Consider the following 22548-nt stretch of genomic DNA (forward strand, 5'->3'; position numbering starts at 1 on the left):
TGTAGTAAGATCAAAGGGTCTACATGTACCTAATTGGCAGCTAATCTTTACTTAGATCTTGTGGCACCATCTGTGCCTGAAGAAGGGGAGAGAGACTAGGTTATTTTGAACACATTTATGGACGGCCAAAGCAAACTTCTCCCTCCCCCCTCAATCCTGACTTTGGCAGACATTTCTAAGGTACAGATATTAATCTCCAGAGGGTACACAATACAAAGCCCCAAGGGAGGTCATCTAGCCAACATGAACGAGATGGAGTGCTACAGATGGATTCGGTGTCGTCAGCTCTCTTGCATGTCTCATAGTGAATTTTAGCTTTGTTGTTAGGGTTCATCTTTTCCTTCCAAATCAGATTTCTCATCAAATGATATATAAGTCATCAAGGATTTTTGCTTATGTGTGTAATGTATATTATATACTTTAAAAAGAGCATCCTGTATAGATTTTATTTACGAATAATCTTACCTAAAAAACTAATTTAATTTGTTTTTACTGTTTGTTTATTCTTGAGAGAGAAAAAGAGAGGGCGAGAGAGAGAGAGAGAGAGCAAGAGCGCGCATGAGCAGGGGAAGGACAGAGAGAGGGAGACATAGAATCCGAAGCAGGCTCCAGGCTCTGAGCTGTCTGTAGCACAGAGTCTGACACGGGGCTCAAACCCATGAACTGCAAGACCTGAGCCAAAGTTGGACTCTTAATCAACTGAGCCACCCAAACACCCCATAAAGTTTTAAAAATTTAAAGTGGAATATCTTGATTTATTGTGGGGGAGAAAGACCCCAAAGTGAAATAGACTTAGCTTTTGAGGTAGTTAAACACTTATTTTGTTTCAGGTATAAGGACCTTTTGGAAAGAAAGTTCCACTTTTTGGTGTTTTACAAACCTAAAATATGTTTGAACTTTTTTTTTGTTTTTTTTTTTGCACATACTCTGGATAACAAGTTATATTAAACTTGATGCACTTTAAAAGTGAAACCATTTAATTAGAGCAAAATCTTAGGTTGCTAGCCACCAAAATGTCAGCTTAAGTGTTTTGTTTTTGAGAGAGAGGGCATGTGCATGGGGGAGGGAGGAGCAGAGAGAGAGGGAGACCTTCTCAAGCAGGCTCCACACCCAGCTCGGAGCCCAATTTGGGGCTCAATCTCCCGACTGTGAGATCATGACCTGAGCCGAAATCAAGAGTTGGATGCTTGACAGACTGAGCCACTTAGGCACCCTGTGTTTTTCATTTTTATGAGAATTTTACCTTAGAAATTTTGCAAGGAACCTTAACATCCCCTGTTTTTTCTGTTATTTCCTATTTCTGTGTGCCTAGAATGATTTGGTAACAAAGTACGTATATTGACTAGTATTTTGCCGCTAAATTTATCATTTCAGTTTGAGTATCTGAAAAGTGTTACTATGCTTTATCTTGCTGAGTATTCATAGCTGTGCATTTATTTATAGAGTTCAAAGTTTAAGTTATTTTTAGCACCGGAAATGAAGGCCAGAACATTTCAGTTTGACAAGAGATTTTCCTTATCGTAAAACTTGGTAGAACAGTTAATTTGGTTGAGGATGCCTTATAAATAGGGTGGCCATTATAATTTATTACCCCAAACCCTGAATGTTGAGAGTGAATGGAGGTGCTAAATTCCTAGACAAGAATCTGGAACAATAAGTTCATATTGGGATGTAGGGTCATTCTGTTACTTAAATATTTTGACAAACCAAGACTTTAAGTCATCTTTTTGAATTAAAATTCAAGTTGTCCATTAATGCTGCATCTTTTACTGAAAGAAACCATTTAAAAATCTTGATTCACATGGAAATTTTCTGTGGTCAAGTAAAGAGATTGGTAGATCCTCTCCCCAAAAAGCAACTAGAAAGCTGGACAAAATTAACAAAAGCAACTACTCCAACACTTTAGAAATCAACCAGAGGCATACAATGATCTGAAAATTGTTTGTTTTTAAACTTTTTAATTTTGGATAAAAATAATGGGAATTTGTGGCATTCTAGACTGAGCTGCTCTTCCTGCCAGCCCCAGCTCAGTCAAAACAGACTTTTCTGTCAGGGCCCACTGTTTATAAGGGAGTTTATTCAATTTGGAATGGTAGGTTATATCCATGCCCAACAGCACTGTCTGTGAAAATGATGAAGTAGGCCAGCAAAGAGGGCAAAAACTTCAATAGTCTGAGGTTGTGGTGGAGCGGAGGGCAAGCACATTCTGGCTAAGGCTGCACTTGTGAGTCAGAGACCAGAGAGCCCAAACAGATTCTTGGCTGACCTTCAGGTTGTGTGCATATACGTTAGAGACCCAAAAGGGCCCATGGAAAATAAAAGCTTGGTTAAGCTTGAAAATGGCCTAAACTTTGAGCTCATCTATCCACACAGATCCATCTCTGTGGACAGTTTGTCCAGTCATTGCTTGACTACTGAGCTATGTACACACAAGGATGACCCATAGGAAGTAAGATATAAAATTGAAAATAAGACTATATATGTAAAACTGAGCAATGACATTAGTGGCCACACATCACTGGAAAGACAGACTACAGATTTAGCCCAGGCTAGTTACTAACAAACAAGCAAACAAAAACAAGAAACAAAACATTTCATAATGATAAAATGGTCAGTACCTTAGGAGCTACATTGGTTAAATCAAGAAGATGTAACAATTATAAATGTATATCCCCCTAAAACTAGAAGTTCCAAATACATAAAGCAAAACTAGACAGAAATGAGAACTAGATAACCCAATGGTTCAAAATTTTAATACCTCATTTTTAACAACTGAATGAAAAACTAGAAATCAGAACATATAAGACTCGAACAAAATTATCAACCAAATCGCATTTATAGAACAGTCCATCCAGTAAATGCAGAATACATTCTTTTCAAGCACATTGATCATATTCTCAACCACAAAACCAGTTTCAGTAAATTTAAAATGTGAGCAAGTGGGATGTATCCCAGGAATGCACATTTGGCTTAACATCTAAAAATCCACTGATAAGGGCACCCAGGTTGCTCAAGTGTCCAACTCTTGATTTTGGCTAGGGTCATGATTTCATGGTTCATGAGTTTGAGCTTCACATCAGGCTCTGTGTTGACAGTGCAGAACCTGCTTGGATTCTCTTTCTCCCTCTCTCTGCCCCCCCCTCCACATTTGCTGTCTCTCTTTCTCTCTCTCTCTCTCTTCCCCTCATGCCCTCCCTCCCTCAAAAATAAATAAAAATCCATTGATAATATACACTACATAAATAAGAGCATGTAATTACCTCAACAGATGAAGGAAAAGTATTTGGCAAAATCTAACACTTGGGATTAAAAAAAAAAAAAAAAACCTCTAGGAATTAAAGAACTTCCCCAACATGATGAAGGGCATCTATAAAAAAAAAAAAAAAAAAAAAAAAATCTACAGCTAATATCCTATTTGGTGAAAGACTGCATGATTTTGCCCTAAGATTGGAAATAAAACAAGGATGTTTGCTTTTGTCACTTCTCGTGAACATTATTCTGATTCTAGACAGTGCAGTAAAGAAAAAAAAAAAAACAACATTATTGGTAGAAGTTAAAGAGTTAAAGAGACATTTCATGTTTATGGATTAAAGTCTCAATAGTGTCAAGATTAAATTAAACATGGTTCCTATCAAAATCCTAGTAGACTTTTTTTGGTAGAAATTGACAAATTGATCCTAAATTTTATATGGAAATACAAATGCTAGTCCTGATCTATGCAATGAGTACCACTCAGCAATGAAAAGTCCCATGGTCTGAGTGATTATTCCTCCCTCCCCATTCATTTGTTAAAATTCTAATGTATGCTGTGATAGTATTAGGAGGTGAGGCCCTTAGGAGTGCTTAGGTCCTGAGGATGGAGTCCTCATGAGTGGGATTAGTGCTCTTGGAAAAGAGACCCCATGGACCTCCCAAGACTCTTCCACCATGTGAATATCCAACAAGTTGGGAGAGGGCTTTTACCAGAGCCCAGTCATGGTGGCATCCTGATCTTGGACTTCTAGGCTTCAGAACTATCAGAAGTGAATTTCTATTGTTTGTAACCTACCTAGTCTGTGGCACTTTGTTATATCAGTCTGAACTGGGACAAAAAGTGAATTGATACATGCAATATAAGCACATCACAAAGTATTTATATGGAATGAAATAAGTCAGGTCAAAATAGAATTTATGTTGTGTGATTCCATTTTTTTTTGAAGATTTTTTTAAAATTTTCTTTTAATGTTTTTATTTTTGAGAGACAGAGACAGAATGCAAGGTGGGGAGGGGGCAGAGAGAGGAGACACAGAATCTGAAGCAGGCTCCAGGCTCTGAGCTGTCAGCACAGAGCCCCATGCGGGGCTCTAACTCATGAACTGTGAGATCATGACCTGAGTCGAAGTCGGACGCTTAACTGACTGAGCCACCCAGGCACCCCTGTGTGATTCCATTTTTGTAAAATTCTAGAAAATACCAGCTGATCATTAGGAAATAGATCAGTGGTTGTCTGGAGTTAGGGGTCCAGTTGAAGGGAAGAATTATAATGGTAAGTAGGTAATTTTAGGGCTGAAGAATATATTCATTTTTTAGATTATAGTAATAGTTTCACTGACATATCCATATATCTTATCTCAATTTATATTGTATGCTTTAAATATGTATAGTTTATTGTATGTCTGTTATATCTCAATAAAAGTGTTTTTAAAAATCTTTATTCATATTGTTTTGTTTTAGGAACATTTTTTTAACCTTTTATATATTTTTCTACAGAGAGTGGGAAAGGAAATGTGAATTGATTTTATATATTTTGTCCTTTTTATTTTTTTATTTATTTAAAAAAAAATTTTTTTTAAACATTTATTTATTTTTGAGACAGAGAGAGACAGAGCATGAACAGGGGAGGGGCAGAGAGAGAGGGAGACACAGAATCCGAAACAGGCCCCAGGCTCCGAGCTGTCAGCACAGACTCGGACTCACAGACCGTAAGATCATGACCTGAGCCGAAGTCGGACGCTTAACCGACCAAGCCACCCAGGCGCCCCTATTTTGTCCTTTCTAATCTTTAAACCGTTTTGTCTAGATTACCTAATTAAACATAACTAATATTTTTCTCAAGTTTTTTTTCTCAAGAGAAATTGATAGCGCATTAAGAAGATAATGTTGCCTGAGTAGTTTTCCAAAATGATTTACAGTTTAATAAACAGCCTTAATTTTCATGTAGGTGTCCAGTATTAAGCTTTGAACTAATTATTACAGTATTTACTTTTTTAAAAAGAAGTGAAAAGAAATAAATTATCTTTAATGTGTTCACAGGCAACACCAACATTGCTTCGAAGATTTGGATCTCAGCTTATCAAGTCAACTGTTTTATCAGCCAGTACTTCTCTTCGAGTATTAGCCCTCGGTGGTGAAGCATTTCCATCATTGGCTGTTCTCAAAAGCTGGAGAGGAGTAGGCAATAAAACACAAATATTTAATATTTATGGTATCACAGAGGTATCAAGTTGGGCAACTTTTTACAAGATTCCAGAGAAGTTTCTTAACTCTACTTTGAAGTAAGGGCTTCAATTACTAAATAGGTTAGAGAGAAACTGTATTTTTCCAGTATCTTAACACTAATAATGTTTTTGGTAGGCACTGGGGTAGTAATTTTAGAAATACTATTTTATCTAGAATTTTACACTGGGGATCCAGAACCTTTCTTATAACTAGTGCTGCAGATCCTGCTAGAACTTTTTGTAACTAAACAGCAATAAATAACCTATGATAACCTTTCCACCTAATCTTTTCCTTTTGGCAGTCTTTGAATTCTAACATAACCAAAACCTTATTTTTCTTTATTTGGTACAATGTGATTTAAATACACTGAAAAATATTCTGTTCAAATGAAAATTTTAAATATGGTTTGGGTTGTTGTGTTTTTATAGATGTGAATTGCCTGTACCACTGGGATTTCCACTGCTTGGAACAGTAGTTGAAGTCAGAGATACTAATGGTTTCACAATTCAAGAAGGCAATGGCCAAGTATTTTTAGGTTGTTTTACATTTATTGACTGGGAATAATTTTTTTTTAGGAAAAAAATCTGATAACTTTATTCTTCCACCAATATGTCTTATGTCCCGTATTCTTTTCAGTGATGATAATTTTTAATCTCATTCTCACAGTCATGAAACATTTAATATTATCATAATTTCAGATAACAATGTCTGATACTCTTAGGGAAGATATAAAAGTAATTTAGAAACTGTAATTTGGACGTTTATAGCCAAAATTCTTTTTAAGCAGTATTCTAAGAATTTTTTTAATCACATGTATATTTTTAGAAATTTTGTTTTGTCTCTTATTTTGCTGAGGTTATTGTTAATTAATTTTATCAGGTGATGTTTAAAAGTGTGCTGCCTGTGTAAATATTCAAAATGTGAAACTCAGTAACGGCTTTTGAAGATGTTCTTGATTTGATGGTTTTTAATATATCTCCCATGGATTTTTTTTTTTTTTTATTACACTGGTGTTTATATCTTGTGAAGGTGGCAAAAACAGAGTGTGTTTTCTTGATGATGAAATGATAGTACCGCTTGGCACAATGCGAGCCACGGGAGATTTGGTGATGGTGAAAGATGGAGAGATGTTTTTCCTGGGACGAAAGGACAGTCAGATCAAACGATATGGCAAACGTCTTAACATTGAATTTGTGCAACAAGTAAGACTATTTAAATATTAAATATCTACTAACATATGTAGGTATTAAAGGTAGCCACCACCAATTTTCTGTACTGGGGTTCTCTATTAGTATTATTTAAACCTAAGATTTTTGTATTAATAATGAATTGCAATAAAAGATATGACTAATTCAGTGTGGCCCTTCAGCATAAAGAGATGGTTGTTTTTTAAATAAGTGACAGAGTGAATTTTAACAACTGAAAATAATGGTTTACTTTGCTCTGGGAGCTATTATTTTGAAAAACATTAAGAACCCAGTGTGCTGGCTACAGTAACAGTAATAATCAATTTTTTAAAAATCTCTAGCTATTTTACAGTTTAATTTGTGTTGATTTCAGACATAAGAAGTTTGAGCATTTAGGAAGTTTGCTTTTAAATGTCCTCTGACAAATTGGGATAATCTCTCTCACAGGTTGCTGAAGGACTTCAGCAAGTAGAGTCCTGTGCAGTTACATGGTATAATCAGGAAAAATTAATTCTGTTCATGGTGTCCAAAAATGATGTAGTAAAGGAATACATCTTTAAAGAACTGCAGGAACATCTTCCAAGCCATGCCATCCCGGATGAACTTGTGTTGATTGATTCTCTACCATTTACATCTCATGGTAAAATCATTTGAAGCAGATGTGTTTCAGCGCCAAGTGAATACTAATTGTATTCATAACTAGTTTAAAGGCTTCTTAATTCTTATTCTAAGTAATACTGGCATATGTTGAGGTAGACCCTCTGTTAAGTACTTTGTATAATTAACCCACTTTATTTATCTCTAGAAAATCCTGGGAGTAGGTTGTATTATTCCCATTTACAGATAAGGAAAATAAGGCTTAAAGAGGTTAAGTAATTTTGACAAAATTATATTGCTGGTTAGTGGTAGAATTGAAATTGTAAGACTGATTTCAGAACATATGCTCCTAATGACCACATTGCCTTTCCAATTTTATCTTTATCTAATATTTACATCAAAACGCAGTAATTGCTCAGTTGGTAGGACCATTTCTTTAACTCTTTAAGATAAACACTAGCTCCTCCTTTCTTCTTTTCTTATCTGTTACCTACTACATTTTTTGTAGCATGGGACTGCTTTCTTTAGAACTGATTTTCCTATCACAAACTATTCTATAGGAATTCTAACTTTTACAGTGAAAAATGTATGTATTCTTCTTATAACTAATGAAGATAGTAGAAAGGGTTTGTGCTGAAATTTTAAAATTATTTCTCTTTTAAGGCAAAATTGATGTTTCTGAGTTAAACAAGATATATTTAAACTATATAAACTTGAAGTCTGAGTGTAAACTCAATGGAAAAGAGGAACTTTGGGAAAAATTACAGCATTTGTGGAAGGTACAACTTTTTAATTTTTTTTAATGTTTATTTTTTAATTTTCTTTAATGTTTATTTATTTTTGAGAGACAGAGACAGCATAAGCAGGGGAGGGGCAGAGAGAGAGGGAGACACAGAATTGGAAGCAGGCTCCAGGCTCTGAGCTGTCAGCACAGAGCCTGACACGAGGCTCAAACTCATGAGCTGTGTGATCATGACCTGAGCCGAAATTGGCCATTTAACCTACTGAGCCACCCAGGCACCCCTTAAATGTTTATTTTTGAGAGAGTGCACGTGCTTATGCGTGAATGCGCTTGAACAGGAGAGGGGCAGAGAGAGAGAGGGAGACAGAGGATCCAAAGGGGCTCCATGCAGAGAGCCTGATGCGGGGCTTGAACTCACGAACTATGAGATCATAACCTGAGCTAAAGTCAGATGCTTAACCAACTGAGCTACCCATGCTCCCCATGGTTCAATTTTTAAGATACAAATTTGTTTTTCTGAAGAGGTCATGTTATATTTTTTGGGAATGTTAGCATCCTAGTAAGTGTGATAAACTTTTCTAAGAATTATTATTAATGCCCAAATGTTAAGTAATATACTTTTGTTTATTCAATTTATATTAAATTAAGAGTTCTCTAGGTTAATATCAAGCCTCCCTCGCCATAAAGAAATTTATTGGAAGTGAGGTAGACACAAAGGCACAGGAAGACAAGATCTATCTTGACATAACTTTTCCCTAATGGGGCAGTGGGAGTGCAGTGCTTGTCAGAGTTGAGAAAATGGCCAAATCTTGGTATAGTACAATCTGTGGCATAAGGACTTATATCCTTATTCTGGAAGAACTAGCAGTAACAACACATATGTTTCTGCTTAATGGAATTTGTATATACAGATCTTCCTCAACTTATGATGGAGTTACATGGTGATAAACCTAGTGTAGGTTGAAATTTTCCTAAGTCAAAATGCATTTAATACACCTACCGAACATCATAGCTTAGTCTAGCCTACCTTAAGTGTGCTCAGAACACTTACATTAGCCTACAAGTGGACAACATCTGACACAAAGCCCTGTGTATAATAAATTGTTGAATATCTTACATGTAAGTTATTGAATACTATACTGAAAGTGAAAAACAGAATAGTTGTGTGGGTACAGAATAGTTCTAAGCATATCAGTTGTTTTGTGATCACATGGCTGACTGGAAGCTGTGGCTCTTAGCTGCTGCCCAGCATCATGAGATAATGCATGTCGCTTGACTGGGAAAAGATCAGAATTTGAAGTACAGTTTCCCTTGAATGTAATTAATTGTTTTTGCATCATTGTAAAGTTAAGATATCTTAAATCATTGTAAGTTGGGGGTTCTGTGTGTGTGTGTGTGTGTGTGTGTGTGTGTGTGTGTGAAACAATTTAAATTTATTTTGAAATATATGTGTATATGTATATATATGTATATATGTGTATATATATGTATATACATATATATTACATTACAATTTAAATTTATTTTGAAAGATATGTATATATATGTATATATGTATATACATATATTTATATATATTACAACCATAGGTCAGTACAGTTTTTCTTACAAATGTGGAGTTTTCTGAAGGGTTCTGAAAAGAGGATATAATTATATAGTTTTGTTTGAAAATAAAGGATATTCTGATAAAACTCTTATCTGCTTCATTTTTAGATTCTTAGAAAATAATTTCAATTTATATGAAGCAAATGAAGACAAAGATTGTTCCCATATTATATAAATATTAGATATTAGTATCTTGTGGACTTTATAATTAATAAGTCATGTTTTTATAATTCTAGGCCCTATTTTATGGGTGGGGAAATCACTCTAAAGGGAAATATAATTTGCAGTTTTATAGTGAGTTTGTGATAAAATTGGTGGCATGGTGATGGTTCCCTTTACTATAAAGAAAATAATTTTAAAATTTAATTATTAAAAATATTTGTTTTGTGTGTCTTTTGTTCATATCATTAATGTAAGTACTATCCTTTATATATTACCTATAAATTGGTTGAATGTTTTGGTTTTAGGTCTTTACCACATTTCTCCCTTTTCTCCTCTATAGTCTATTCTGAGTCTCTCAGAACATCCTTTGAAGGTTCCTGATGAGTCACTCTTCCTAAATAGTGGTGGAGATTCCTTAAAGTCCATACGGCTCCTCAATGAGATTGAAAAACTAGTTGGCACATCAATACCTGGGCTTCTGGAAATTATTCTTAGCAGTTCCATTTTAGAGATTTACAATCACGTCCTTCAAACGGTGTTTCCAGATGAAGATCTGCTGTATAGCAAGAATTATGCCATGAAAAGAAAATTCAGCGATATTAATCAAGAGGAAATCAGTGGAAAATCTTTATCTCAGAAATCTGTCCTGACTTTAAGTTGTGACAATGAGCTAGCTGCTTTTATTGCAGTGAGCAGAGGGAGTCAGATTTTGTCTCTGAATTCGGAGTTTTTAACTAAGTTAGGACTTGGCTCTTCAGCCCGTTCTTCCGATTTAATTTCACAGACTAACATTCAGAATGTGACAAGCCTAAATCCTTCAGCTCTTACTGGGAAGTCAAAAGATCCATCCTGTGTTGCAGAAGTTTCTCACGAGGGAACATCTGTGATAGAAGCCAAGAAAATGGAGCTTCATGTGAGGTGGAGGACGGACACAGGCAAATGTGTGGATGCTTCCCCTCTGGTTGTCATCTCCACTCCTGCTAAGCCCTCTGTAACTGTGTACATTGGCTCCCATTCCCACAGAATGATGGCAGTTGACCTTTACTCTGGGAAGGTGAAATGGGAACAGATTTTGGGAGGTCGAATTGAATCCTCAGCATGTGTATCTAAGTGTGGAAACTTTATTGTAGTGGGTAAGTTTCCATATGATAATGCTAGTAGGAGCAAGTTAAATTTAAAAATCTATGTATGGTAGCTTTGGTTGTTGTCAATTATGGTTACCCACATGCTAATTCACAGTGTGGGTCTTGGGTCATAGTCTCTGGATTTGAACCTAGCTCTAAAACTGCTATCAGCTTTGTGAACTTTGACAAGTTGCTGGACCTTTTAGGACCTTAGTGTTCTTATGACCTTTAGGACTTAGTGTTCTTAGTTTTATAATAAATAAAACCCGTTGCATCATAAATTGTCCCCAAACTTAATGGTTTAGGGTAGCAAATATCTCACAGTTTCTGAGGTCAGGAATTTAGGAGTAGCTTAGCTGGGAGTCCTGGCTCAGGGTTTCCCATGTGGCTGCAGCCATCTGAAGGCTTGACTGGGCTGAAAAATCTTCCAAGACAGCTATCTCATACTGCTGCTGGCAGAAGGCTTCAGTTCTTGGCCGGTTCGTGGCAGGAAGCTTCTGTTCTTGTCACATGGACCTCTCTGTAGGCTGCTTGAGTGCTCTCACAACCTGGCAGCTGACTTCCCTCAGACTGAGTGGGGGAGGGGGGCCGGTGGGGAGGGGCGGAGCAAGGCAGTACTTTTAGGACCTCGTTTCCAAAGTTGCATACCATCATTTTTGCTTGTGTTCATTAGAAGCACATCATTAAGCCTGGCCTATACTCAAGGGGAGGGGAATTTAGGCTCCATCTCTTGAAAGTAAAAGTGTCAGAGAATTTGTGGACAGATTTTAAAACCACTACAATCATCATAGAGCTTTTGTTTGTTTTTATTTTAATTCCAGTGTGGCTAACACAGTGTTATATTAGTTTCAGGTGTACAATAGAGTAATTCAACAATTTTATATGTTACTTAGTATTCGTCATAAGTGTACACTTAATCCCCATCCCCTATTTTACCCATCCCCCCACCCAGCTCCCCTCTGGTGACCATCAGTTTGTTCTCTCTAGTTAAGTATCTGTTTCTTGGTTTGTCTCTTTTTTCCAGTTTGCTCATTTGTTTTGCTTCTTAAATTCCACATACATCATAGAGCTTTTGAGAGGATTGAGATAATTGCTTATAAATCCTTTAGTACATTGCTAGGTACAGACTGAGGGCTCATTAAATGTTGTTAGCTACTAGCTGCTAATCATTTTCATTAAAGTATAGGTGACTTTTACTTTACTAAATATGGGGTCCAGGTGTAATGCCTCTCCTTGACTACCATTGTCTTTACTCCCCCTACTACATTAAGTTTTACTTTATATGCTTGTGGAATCTTGTGCTGAGTGCTTAGGAATATGCCTCCCTACTTGTGCTATCCTAGCTAGGATCTACTTGAATCTGAGTTTGATCCTTCCCTTTTGCCCACATACATTTTGAAAATATGCTACCGGGAACTTTCAGTTATATATGTGAATGAGCATGAATAATTTCCATCCATGAAAGTCAGCTTGTTGAAGTTACTGTTTGCATCCCAAGTTTCTAGACTCAAAGCCTGGGACACATGGGGGTCTAGACATTTTTAAATTAAGATCTAATTTATATACAGGAAAACTTGCCCTCTTTAGTTTACAGTTCTATGTTTTGACAAATGTGTACTGTCATGTAACCACTACCAAATGAAGAGTTCATTACTCAAAAGGTCTGTGTCATTTGTAGGCTTCCCTTCCCCTACCCCTAACCCCAGGCAACCACTGATCTGTTTTCTGTCCCACTAGTTTTACATTTTCTAATTTTTGCTTTTGAGTCTGGATTCTCCTACTTAGCATGTGTTTGAGATTCATCCTTATTATTGAATGTATCCAGTTTCTTTTTATTGCTGAATATTCTGTTGTCTGGACAAATCATACTCTATTCACATTTGGGTTGTTTCCAGTTTTTCACAATTACAAATAAGACTGATATAAGCATTTGTAAGCAGGATATTGTATGAATATAAGTTTTTAATTTCACTTGGGTCAGTACCTAGGAGGGGGAGATTATGCAGTAAGTATAGCTTTAACTTTGTAAGAAATTGCCAAAATATTTTCCTGGTGACTGAGCCATTTTGCCTTCCCACCACCAGTGTATGAGAGGTCCAGCTGTTCCACATCCGTGCTAGTACTTGGTATTGTCAGTTTGAAAATCTTTTTATTTTAGCCAGTCAGATTGTTATGGTGTAGTATTTCATTATGGCTTTATTTTTTATTTTAGAGAGAGTGAGCAGGGGAGAGGGGCAGAGGGAGAGAGAGAGAGCATCTTAAGGAGGCTCCATGCTCAGTGCAGAATCAGATGTGGGGCTCAATCCCATGACTCTGGGATCATGACTTGAGCTGCAATCAAAAGTCAGACATTCATTATGGTTTTTTGTTTCTTTGTTTAGATTGTTAAGTTTATTTATTTTGAGAGAGAGGGAGAGGGAGAGAGGGAATCCCAAGCAGGCTTCACATTGACAGTGCACAGCTCGAACCCACAAACTGTGAGATCATGACCTGAGCCAAAGTCAGACACTTAACTGAGTTAAAACTGTGGTTTTAATTTGCATTTCCCTAGTGACTAATGACGTATTTTTTATGAATTTATTTGCCATCTGTATATCTTTTATGACTTTTCAGATTTTTTGCCCATGTTTTAAGCTGCTATATTTGTTTTCTTGTTGGGATCTGAGAATATTATGTATTCTGGATACAAGCCCCTTATCTATAAGTGTTTTGCATGTTTTCTCCTAGGCTGTGGCTTTTTTTTTTCTTTCTTTCATTAACATAATGTCTTTTGAAGAGAAGTTCTTAATTTTAATGAAGTCCAGTTTATCATTTATTTTCTTTTCTGGATCATGCTTTTGGTGTCCTAGCCAAGAACGTTTTGCCTAACCCAAGGTCACAAAGATTTTCTTCTGGAAATGAACTGAAGGAAATTTTTCATTACCCAACTGAGTCCTGGGGTACTTCACTGTGTAGGACATTTTTCTTCACCATAACTAAGAAGGCCACTTTCTTGCTACTAAGTAGTAACTGCTAGAAAGAAAACAGCACTGCAGTTACTCTGGAATTGGGCCTCAAATGAGCAGCAGTGGTTATATGGATAGGCAGAGTCACGTAAAGAGTGGTGGACCAGTGCCCAAAATCAGCTTACCCTGATTTACATCCACTGCAGGGAACATGAGTGATCTTCACTCTGTAGGTTTTGACCACGCCTACTGTCACCTGAGTTATTCTGGCTACACCAAGTCAGGAACTCCTGCCCTAGCTTCTCACCTGTTGTAGCAGTTTGGGAAAAGCAGTCTGCTATAGTAGTTAAGTACATAGGCTCTGAAGCTGGACTTCTTAGATTCAAATCCTGGCTCACCCACATGTCAGCTGAGTAGTTTTACCCTAGTAAAACTGTCTGTGCTTCCTTTTGTCATCTGTAAACTGCAGATATAACACTTCACAAGGTAAAAGCTCAATAAATGTTAGCTATTGTTAATGTTAGCATTTCTTGAACACCTGTGCACTGGGTATTCATATTATCTTTTTAAAAAATATTTTATTTATTTATCTTGAGAAAGAAAGAGCAAGTGGAGGAGAGGCAGAGATGGAGAGAGAAAGGATCCCAAGCAGGCTGTGCATCATCAGCACAGAGCCCAATATGGGGCCCAATGAAGAGCCCGACACTCACGAACCATGAGATCATGACCTGAGCCAAAATCAAGAGTTGGATGCTCAACCAACTAAGCCATGCAGGCACCCTTTAATCCATGTTATCTTAATTATTACAATAACACTGGAGTAGATGTGTCCACATGCAGGAAAAAATCTGAGGCTCAGCGATGCTGGGTAATTTGCCCAATGATGGCCATGAAGAGATTTGATTCCAGGTCTGTCAAAATCTCTCTTCTGCACTGTGCTTCATTGTTTTCTCAGTAGTGAAGCACTTTATGGTACTTTAAAAACAAAATGAGGTATACCTACTAGTAGGTATTTTTACAAGTGATTTCTGTTTGGTTTTCTGCTTTACATTGCTGAAGTTTAAACCTGAGCTGAACATAGTAGTACACATAAAGAGCATCAAATATAAATAAATGGTCATGGTTTAGGCTAAAGAATTATTCTCTGGTGATGTATCTAAATCTCTTTTGTATTTTGTTTCCCAACAGGCTGTTATAATGGGTTAGTTTATGTTCTGAAAAGTAATAGTGGAGAAGAATACTGGATGTTTACTACCAAGGATGCTGTCAAAAGCTCAGCAACCATGGATCCAACCACAGGACTCCTTTACATTGGATCTCATGACCAGCATGCATATGCTTTAGATATTTATGTGAGAAACCTCATCAGTTTCTTATAAGCTTAGAAGAGTAGGACACTGTCAAGTGCTCTTGACTAAAGCGGGGCCGGTATTCACTCTTCCCCTAAGTTTAGCATTGCGGTCTGGGAAGAATGAGTTAATTAACAGTCTTAGTATCTTAAGACATTTTTAACATCCTTACCAGATTTTCACAAATAAATTTGTTACTCAGAGTTTTTAAATCTAAAGAGCTTAGAATTACCATCTTGACAATATAAAGAATCACAAAGGGAAAAATATCAATAAGACCTGATAAGTTGGGGAAAACCATTTGAAGCAAATGTGACAGAGTTAAGATTCATTTATAAGAATAAATGGAAGAACAAACACAAATTATAAACACCCAGATAGAAAAATAAACAAGGAATATAAACATAAAAGACCCCAAAGAAGAAGTGTCTAGTAAATGTATTTAAATGTTTCCTATCTTTAGTAATCAAAGGATTGAAAATTTAAACTACATGATAGATAACCAGATAGTATTAGACCAGAATATGTTAAATGCTGGTGAGGGGTGGGGGGTGCACTGTAACTAGTGAAGTCTCTGAAGAAAACAGTTGGGCCACAGCTAACTTTCATATCCTTTGATTCAGTAAAATTCTTCTTCTAGGATTCTATCCTGCCAAAGTAATCAGAAACATGGACAGTTATGTGCACCGAGATGTCTATTACTAGGTTTTGTTTATGATACCATGAAATTAGTTTGAAACAAGTTTCAGTGATAAGGTAGAGAAATAATTTTATGTTCAGATGAGATATTATGCATTAAAGTAATAGAGTTTTACCAAGTAAATGAGCTAAATTAGATGCCAGTATATATTCAGAATGATCTCAACTATATTAAACTATTGTATGTCCCAAAAAGATCAAAAGGGAAAATGCTGAAATATTTACAGTGGTTCTCTCTGGGTGGTCTTTGTAATCTTTATACTAACTTGAATCTCTACAGTGAGACTGTATTACTTTTATACTAAGAATAAAAATTTACATTAATTAAATAGAGGTGATATGAGAAATCAGATATGTAGATTTGTTAACCACCAGCAGAAACCAATTAATTTGTTTTCTTATTTGCAGAAAAAGAAGTGTGTTTGGAAGTTAAAATGTGGAGGAACTGTCTTTTCATCCCCTTGTTTGAGCCTGATACCACATCATTTATATGTGGCTACACTGGGAGGCCTGTTACTGGCTATAAATCCTGTAGGCATAAAATAACATATATTGATTTTATTATTTGTCTTGAATGTTTTATTTTTGCTTTGAATTCTGAAAAATTGAAGTATTTAAAAAAAATTTTAAATTTATTAATTTGAGAGAGAGACCGTGTGAGTGGGGGAGGGGCAGAGAGAGGGAGACCAAGAATCCCTATCAGGCTCCACACTGCCAGTGCAGAGCCCAGTGCGGAGCCCGAACCCATGAAACCGTGAGATGTTGACTTGAGCCAAAACCAAGAGTCAGATGCTTAACTGACTGAGCCACCCAGGTGCCCCCTAAAGTAGTTTTTAATTAACTATAGTCCAGCTTTCACTGGACCAGAACTCCTTAAAAATGATTGATATGAAGATAGAAGTTCTATGTATGTCTTTGATCTGTTTTTTTAAATTGGTAGAATTTTCTCAGTCATATTAAAACTTAGAATAGTTTAAGGATAGATCTTATGTTCTAATTATATCCTGGTTTTATTGTACGTTTTTATTTCACCTCTTATAAAGAGCACTGATTAATTTTATAGCTGTGTATATGTATGCTAGCTTCATTTATGATATCAGCATGTCATTATAGCACTTTCTGATGTTTATAGCTTTGCCCCTGGGAGATTTTATGAGTTTGTTTCATAAAGGGTAATTGATTAGTAATATAATTTAAATGCTGTGAATTGCTTTTGCTCATGGCAGGCCACTGGGAACACAGTTTGGAAACATTCCTGTGGAAAACCACTCTTTTCTTCTCCACGGTGTTGCCTACAGTATATTTGTATTGGGTGTGTAGATGGAAATTTACTCTGCTTTACTCACTTTGGAGAACAGGTAAAAAATTTCTGGTTCCATTTTACATTATCTTTCTCAAAGTCGTAATAGTTGGTGACAACTGAAGTAAAATTGTAAACATCACTTAAGTCATTGTATTGAAAACTAGTTTGATTTTAATTGTCAAGCCACAGGTTTCTTAATTTTGGAATGAGAGTATAGTAGATTGAAAAGATTCAAACACTGTTTTATTTGTGCCCTCCCCCAATTTTTTTTAAAGTTTATTTATTTTGACAGAGAAAGTGGGGTAGGGAGGGAGAGAAAGAATGCTAAGCAGGTTCTGTGCTGGTAGCACAGAGCTGGATGCAGGGCTCGAACTTATGAACCTGACCTGATCATGAGCTGAGATACAGTTAGACACTTAACCAACTGAGCCATCCAGGCACCCTGCCCTCCCCCAATTTTAAAAACTTGACCAGTTTTGGGGCGTCTGGGTGGCTCAGTCAGTTGAGCGTCCGACTTTGGCTCAGGTCATGATCTTATGGTTCATGAGTTCGAGCGCCCTGTTGGGCTCTGTGCTGACAGCTCAGAGTCTGGTACCTGCCTTGGATTCTCTCTCTCTCTCTGTCCCTCCCCCACTCATGCTTTGTCTATCAAAAATAAACATTAAACAAACAAAAACTTTACCAGTTTTTAGGCAATTTTATTATAATTTCTATTGAGGTTTTGAACATTTATTTATTTATTTTGAGAGAGAAAGAGAGAGCATGAATGGGTTAAGGGCAGACAGAGAGAGATGGAATCCCAGGCAGGCTCCGTGCTGCCAGCACAGAGCCTGATGTGGGGCTCGAACTCACAAAACTGAAATCATGACCTGAGCCGAAATCAAGAATCTCACACATTTAACCGACTGAGCCACCGCGGCACCTCAAGGTTTGAACATTTAAAGATGCCCCTGCTTTTTCTATGAAAACCAAAATAGGTGGCATAACCCAAATTGCATTGTATGAAGTGCCATCTTCAACTTCATGACTGGCAGGGTAGGCTTCTTCTGCATTACATTAGGTCTTTTTTTGGGGGGGGGGGGGGGAGGATAATCTCCACTTCTTTATCCGCAAGTGACTATCACTGGTGGCCCAACTGCTGCTGTAGGTTTGATGTTGGGGACTATTTGTATACTTGAGAGAGTGCTAACTCCACCCTGAGTTAGCCCAGTGGTGGCCAGTGTTGCTCTGGTGCTTTTTATTCTACTTTCACTCTGCCTGGCCTGGCAGTTCCTTGATGTGGGACAATTACTTTGTGATGAGATCTTTTGTGATGTTCACTTAATATTTTTCCTTACAAAATAGTTTGAACATATTCTCACCTTTAGATTCCTAAGAAGTAAGAAGAGGCAAGTACTGTTACTCCTATTTTTTTGGGTGAACCATAGATGAAAATGATTTTTCCAAGTGAGGGACAGAATTAAGATTACAAATCCTGTTTCATGAAGATGCCCACTGTTCTCATTTTGTTTGCTTTTTATTCTGCTTTTACTGTAAACAGTACCTTAGACTTGTGCCTTTTCCTTCTTTTCTTCAAAATATTGGCCGACAGGTTTGTCTGTGGTACCTTTAAAATAAGTAGAGAGTATATATCTACAGGCAGACACACAACTCATGGCTTTTTGTTTAAACCTTTAATTTGAATTATTGCACATAAATTTTCCTTTTCAGTCACTTCCATCTCCTTACATTAGGAGAATAGAAGAAGATCTAGTTTTTAATAAGATACATTGAAAACTGAGTGTAGTTATATCTTTGAACTTAGTGTCTCTGAACATAATAGTAATAGCTTGCTCTTGAATGGGGTTCAAATTAGTTTTATTTCATCATATTCTGCATAGCAGTGACTCATGTAGTATGAACACTCCAGTGTATTTTGTTCTAGATTTTACCACTGGGAATAGAGGTATAATTTGAGAATGCTACTTTTCAGAAAAAGCCATTATTTCCTCTCTCTGTGTGTAGTAACCATTTAATAGCTTACATTTCTATTAAGAATTTCCTAAAGCTTTACACGACAATTGTTGAACTTAGATGAATTATTTTTGCCTTTCTTGTCCTTCAGGTTTGGCAGTTCTCTACCAGTGAACCAATCTTTTCATCCCCATGTACCTCAGCATCAGAGCAAGAAATATTTTTTGGTTCCCATGATTGCTTTATCTACTGTTGTAATATGAAAGGTCACCTCCAGTGGAAATTTGAAACTACTTCCCAGGTGTATGCGACACCGTTTGCTTTCTGTTACCAAGATTGTAGCAATGAAATGTTGCTGGCAGCAGCATCTACTGATGGGAAACTGTGGATCTTGGAATCTAAGAGTGGACGATTGCAAAGTGTGTATGAACTTCCTGGACAAGTCTTTTCTTCTCCTGTGGTCTGGGAATCAATGCTTCTCATTGGATGTAGAAATAATTATGTTTATTGTCTGGATTTGCTGGGTGGACATCAAATATAATCAAGTACAGTCCTTATTCGATTATCTGAGATATCTGAAAATATTTTATCGTTACAGAACATTTGGATTAGTCTTATTTTATACTAAAGATTATTTTTGCTTAAGAAACTTGTCTATGACACTTTATTGGAGAATGATCATATTTTACTTCCTATAGCGGAACAAATGCTTTTAAAAGGAATTATAGAACAAAAACATCAATTTATTTAGTAGCACTCTTTGAATTAGGCTATGGATATTTTACTTTGGGCTTTTTTCTTTTTTTATAGACTTCTGTGAAAAAGAAGATCAGAGTTTACTTGGTGGGTTAAAAACTCAGTCCATGATGTAATACACCATTTACTTATTTACAGTGAGATCTATTAACGAAAGGTTTTCAGAGGTAGGATGTTTTTTATTAAATTAGGTTCCTTATTTAGTATGTTTAAGTGAACAAAATACCAGTATTGAACTATATCTATGTATATATTTATCTGTCTTCCTATAATAGTTTCTTTGATTTATCCTCTTTTTTCCATTTTTGACATACAAATCTTGATGAATATTTTTGTGTATTTCTCAATTTATTAGATTTTGTGATTGTATGTCCTTTTTTCACTGGCTTGGAGGTAGGAAACACAACAAAAACCAGGAAAGAAAAAACTCTATGTACTTTTAAGTGTCCTGATTCTCTTAATGTGTATGGTTTGGGGCTGGACCTGCTTCTCCAGTGCCATAGACCTTTGCTTATACCTGCATTTGCTTGGTATGAAGTTGCCCCTGGTAAATTATAGCTCCTCCTGGGAGCCAGGCCCTGTATGCGGTCTCCTCTTGCACCTGGGCTTGGTCCATGATTTGCTTTAACCAATAGAATGCAGTGGAGGTGACACTAATGTCACTTCTGAGCCCAAGATTTAAGAAGGGCTGGGCACTTCTGCTCTCATGGGATCCCAGAGCTGCCACATGAGAAGTCTGGCAGCTAGACGGAGAGGCCATGTCGTGAGGGAATGGCCCTGACGTTTACTAAGAAAACCAAGGAAGCCAGAGAACCAAGGACAGGTGAAGCCCTACACATGTGGCCCCCAGCATTCCAGCCAGCCCCCAGCTATTCAGGCCATTCTGGTGCCAGACATTTAATTTCTCACCCATAGAATCCTGAGAAATAATAAAATGGCAGTTGTTTTAAGCCACTAAGTTTTAGGGTAGTATGTTAGAGTAGGGAGTTTTAGGTGGTAGCAGCAGGGATCACTGGAGCAGAAGTTACGTCATCTTCTTTTCCATGTCACTTAAATTACTCAGATGAAAAAATGTCTCAATTTTCCTTGAAATTTCACGATATAATAGCTCAGGTAATAAAGCAGCTTTTTTTTTGCTATGGTACTATGAATTTAGCCACTAGTGGTAGTAATAAGAACTATTTAGGGCATATTACATCCCAGACACTTGTGCTCAGGCACTTAATAAAGTAACAAAAATGTATCCTGTTGTTCACCTTCCCTTTTCTACAGTCAACTGTGGTATCATTTAACTGGTCCATTTATTCATCAGTAAAGTCTCAAATATCAGACATGCCAGAGTCCTTGGCTGCAAGCTATAGAAGTCAACTTAGGCTATTTTAAGCAGAAAAGAATTTTTAAAAAGAATATTGAATAGCTTGGAGATTTGCAACAAGGGCTAGAGCTATACAGCCAGGAACAATGAATGCCTGAAATCAGCATGACTGTGGCCTGGAGAAGACACAGCTGCTGTTCTTGAACCTCTAAATGCTCAGACCACTAATGCAGGATACACAGTTACCCACCACTGTAAGACTTCCTCATTGATTTCAACTGGGAGACAAATTCAGAGTCTCTTCCAATTTTAAGTGAAACAGGTTCCATGCCCCTGGTAGAGTACAAGAGCACATATCAGGCATTTCATCTTTGGTGGTGGGAGGTGAGTGCAAGACCCATGAGTTGGGAGATTTCCCCAAACCTAGAGTGGGGATTGAGGTACAGACTGGTCAAAAAGAACAACATCTCTTCTGCCAAGTTTTAGATCAGTGCTTCTTAAATCTTTTTTTTTTTTTTTTTTTTTGAGAGTGAGAGACATAGAGGGAGACAGAATCTCACAAGGGACAGAGAGAGTGTGGAGCTCAAAGTGGGGTTCAAACTCACGAACCATGAGATCATGACCTGAGCCAAAGTTGGATACTTAACCAACTGTACCACCCAGATGCCCCCAGTGCTTCTTAAATCTTAATGTATTAACCACCTGAAGCTCTTGTTAGAGTGAAATGCACGTTAACAGTTGAGAGGGCTGAAAGTGTGTTTTGCTGGGCCATAATGGAACCTGAGGCAAAAAGAAAAACCAGCAATACTGATCCTGTCTTTATTTAAAATTTTGATAATTGTTCATGTTGGAATTTGTGTGAATTTTTATTTTATTAAGTAATCTCTAGGCCCAGTGTAGGGCTTGAGCCTACAACCCTGAGATCAAGAGTCACATGTTCTACTGACTGAGCCAGCCAGGCACCCCAAGTACTAATATATATTATATATATATAGTACATATATATAATATACATTATATATAGTACCTATATATAATATACATTATATATAACATATAATGTATATATATTGTATATATATAATGCATATATTTGTATATAATTGTATATATATAATGTATATTATATATAGACATACATACTATATATACTATATATATAATACTGTATGAAAATAGTATTTTTCTTGATTACATAGTTTGTGGCACCCAAGATGAATGCCTCACATCACTCACTTGGCCCTAGTGCAGGCCTGTGAGTCAGTAGGTCTGGCCTGGGACCCTAAGCTGCCTTTCAGAAGGTCTCAGCTCTCTCAGCTCCAGCCACTGTTGC

General features: G+C 36.8%; 1 protein-coding gene across 7 annotated transcripts in view; it reads left to right on the forward strand.

The window, feature by feature from the left end:
• Positions 1-20536, forward strand: part of AASDH (aminoadipate-semialdehyde dehydrogenase) — a 44170-nt gene extending 23634 nt beyond the window's left edge. For all 7 annotated transcript variants that reach the window (XM_042936316.1, XM_042936315.1, XM_042936318.1 and 4 more), the window contains 10 exons: positions 5293-5534; positions 5907-6013; positions 6508-6680; positions 7113-7305; positions 7926-8041; positions 10112-10904; positions 15029-15192; positions 16297-16419; positions 17115-17246; positions 19296-20536. In XM_042936316.1, the coding sequence (XP_042792250.1) occupies positions 5293-5534; positions 5907-6013; positions 6508-6680; positions 7113-7305; positions 7926-8041; positions 10112-10904; positions 15029-15192; positions 16297-16419; positions 17115-17246; positions 19296-19685 (2433 nt within the window). In that variant the 3' untranslated portion in view covers positions 19686-20536. The remainder of the gene's footprint in view (positions 1-5292; positions 5535-5906; positions 6014-6507; positions 6681-7112; positions 7306-7925; positions 8042-10111; positions 10905-15028; positions 15193-16296; positions 16420-17114; positions 17247-19295) is intronic.
• Positions 20537-22548: the final 2012 nt, after the last annotated feature.

The sequence above is a fragment of the Panthera leo genome, chromosome B1, assembly GCF_018350215.1.
Source record: "Panthera leo isolate Ple1 chromosome B1, P.leo_Ple1_pat1.1, whole genome shotgun sequence".
In the NCBI taxonomy this organism is placed as follows: Eukaryota; Metazoa; Chordata; class Mammalia; order Carnivora; family Felidae; genus Panthera; species Panthera leo.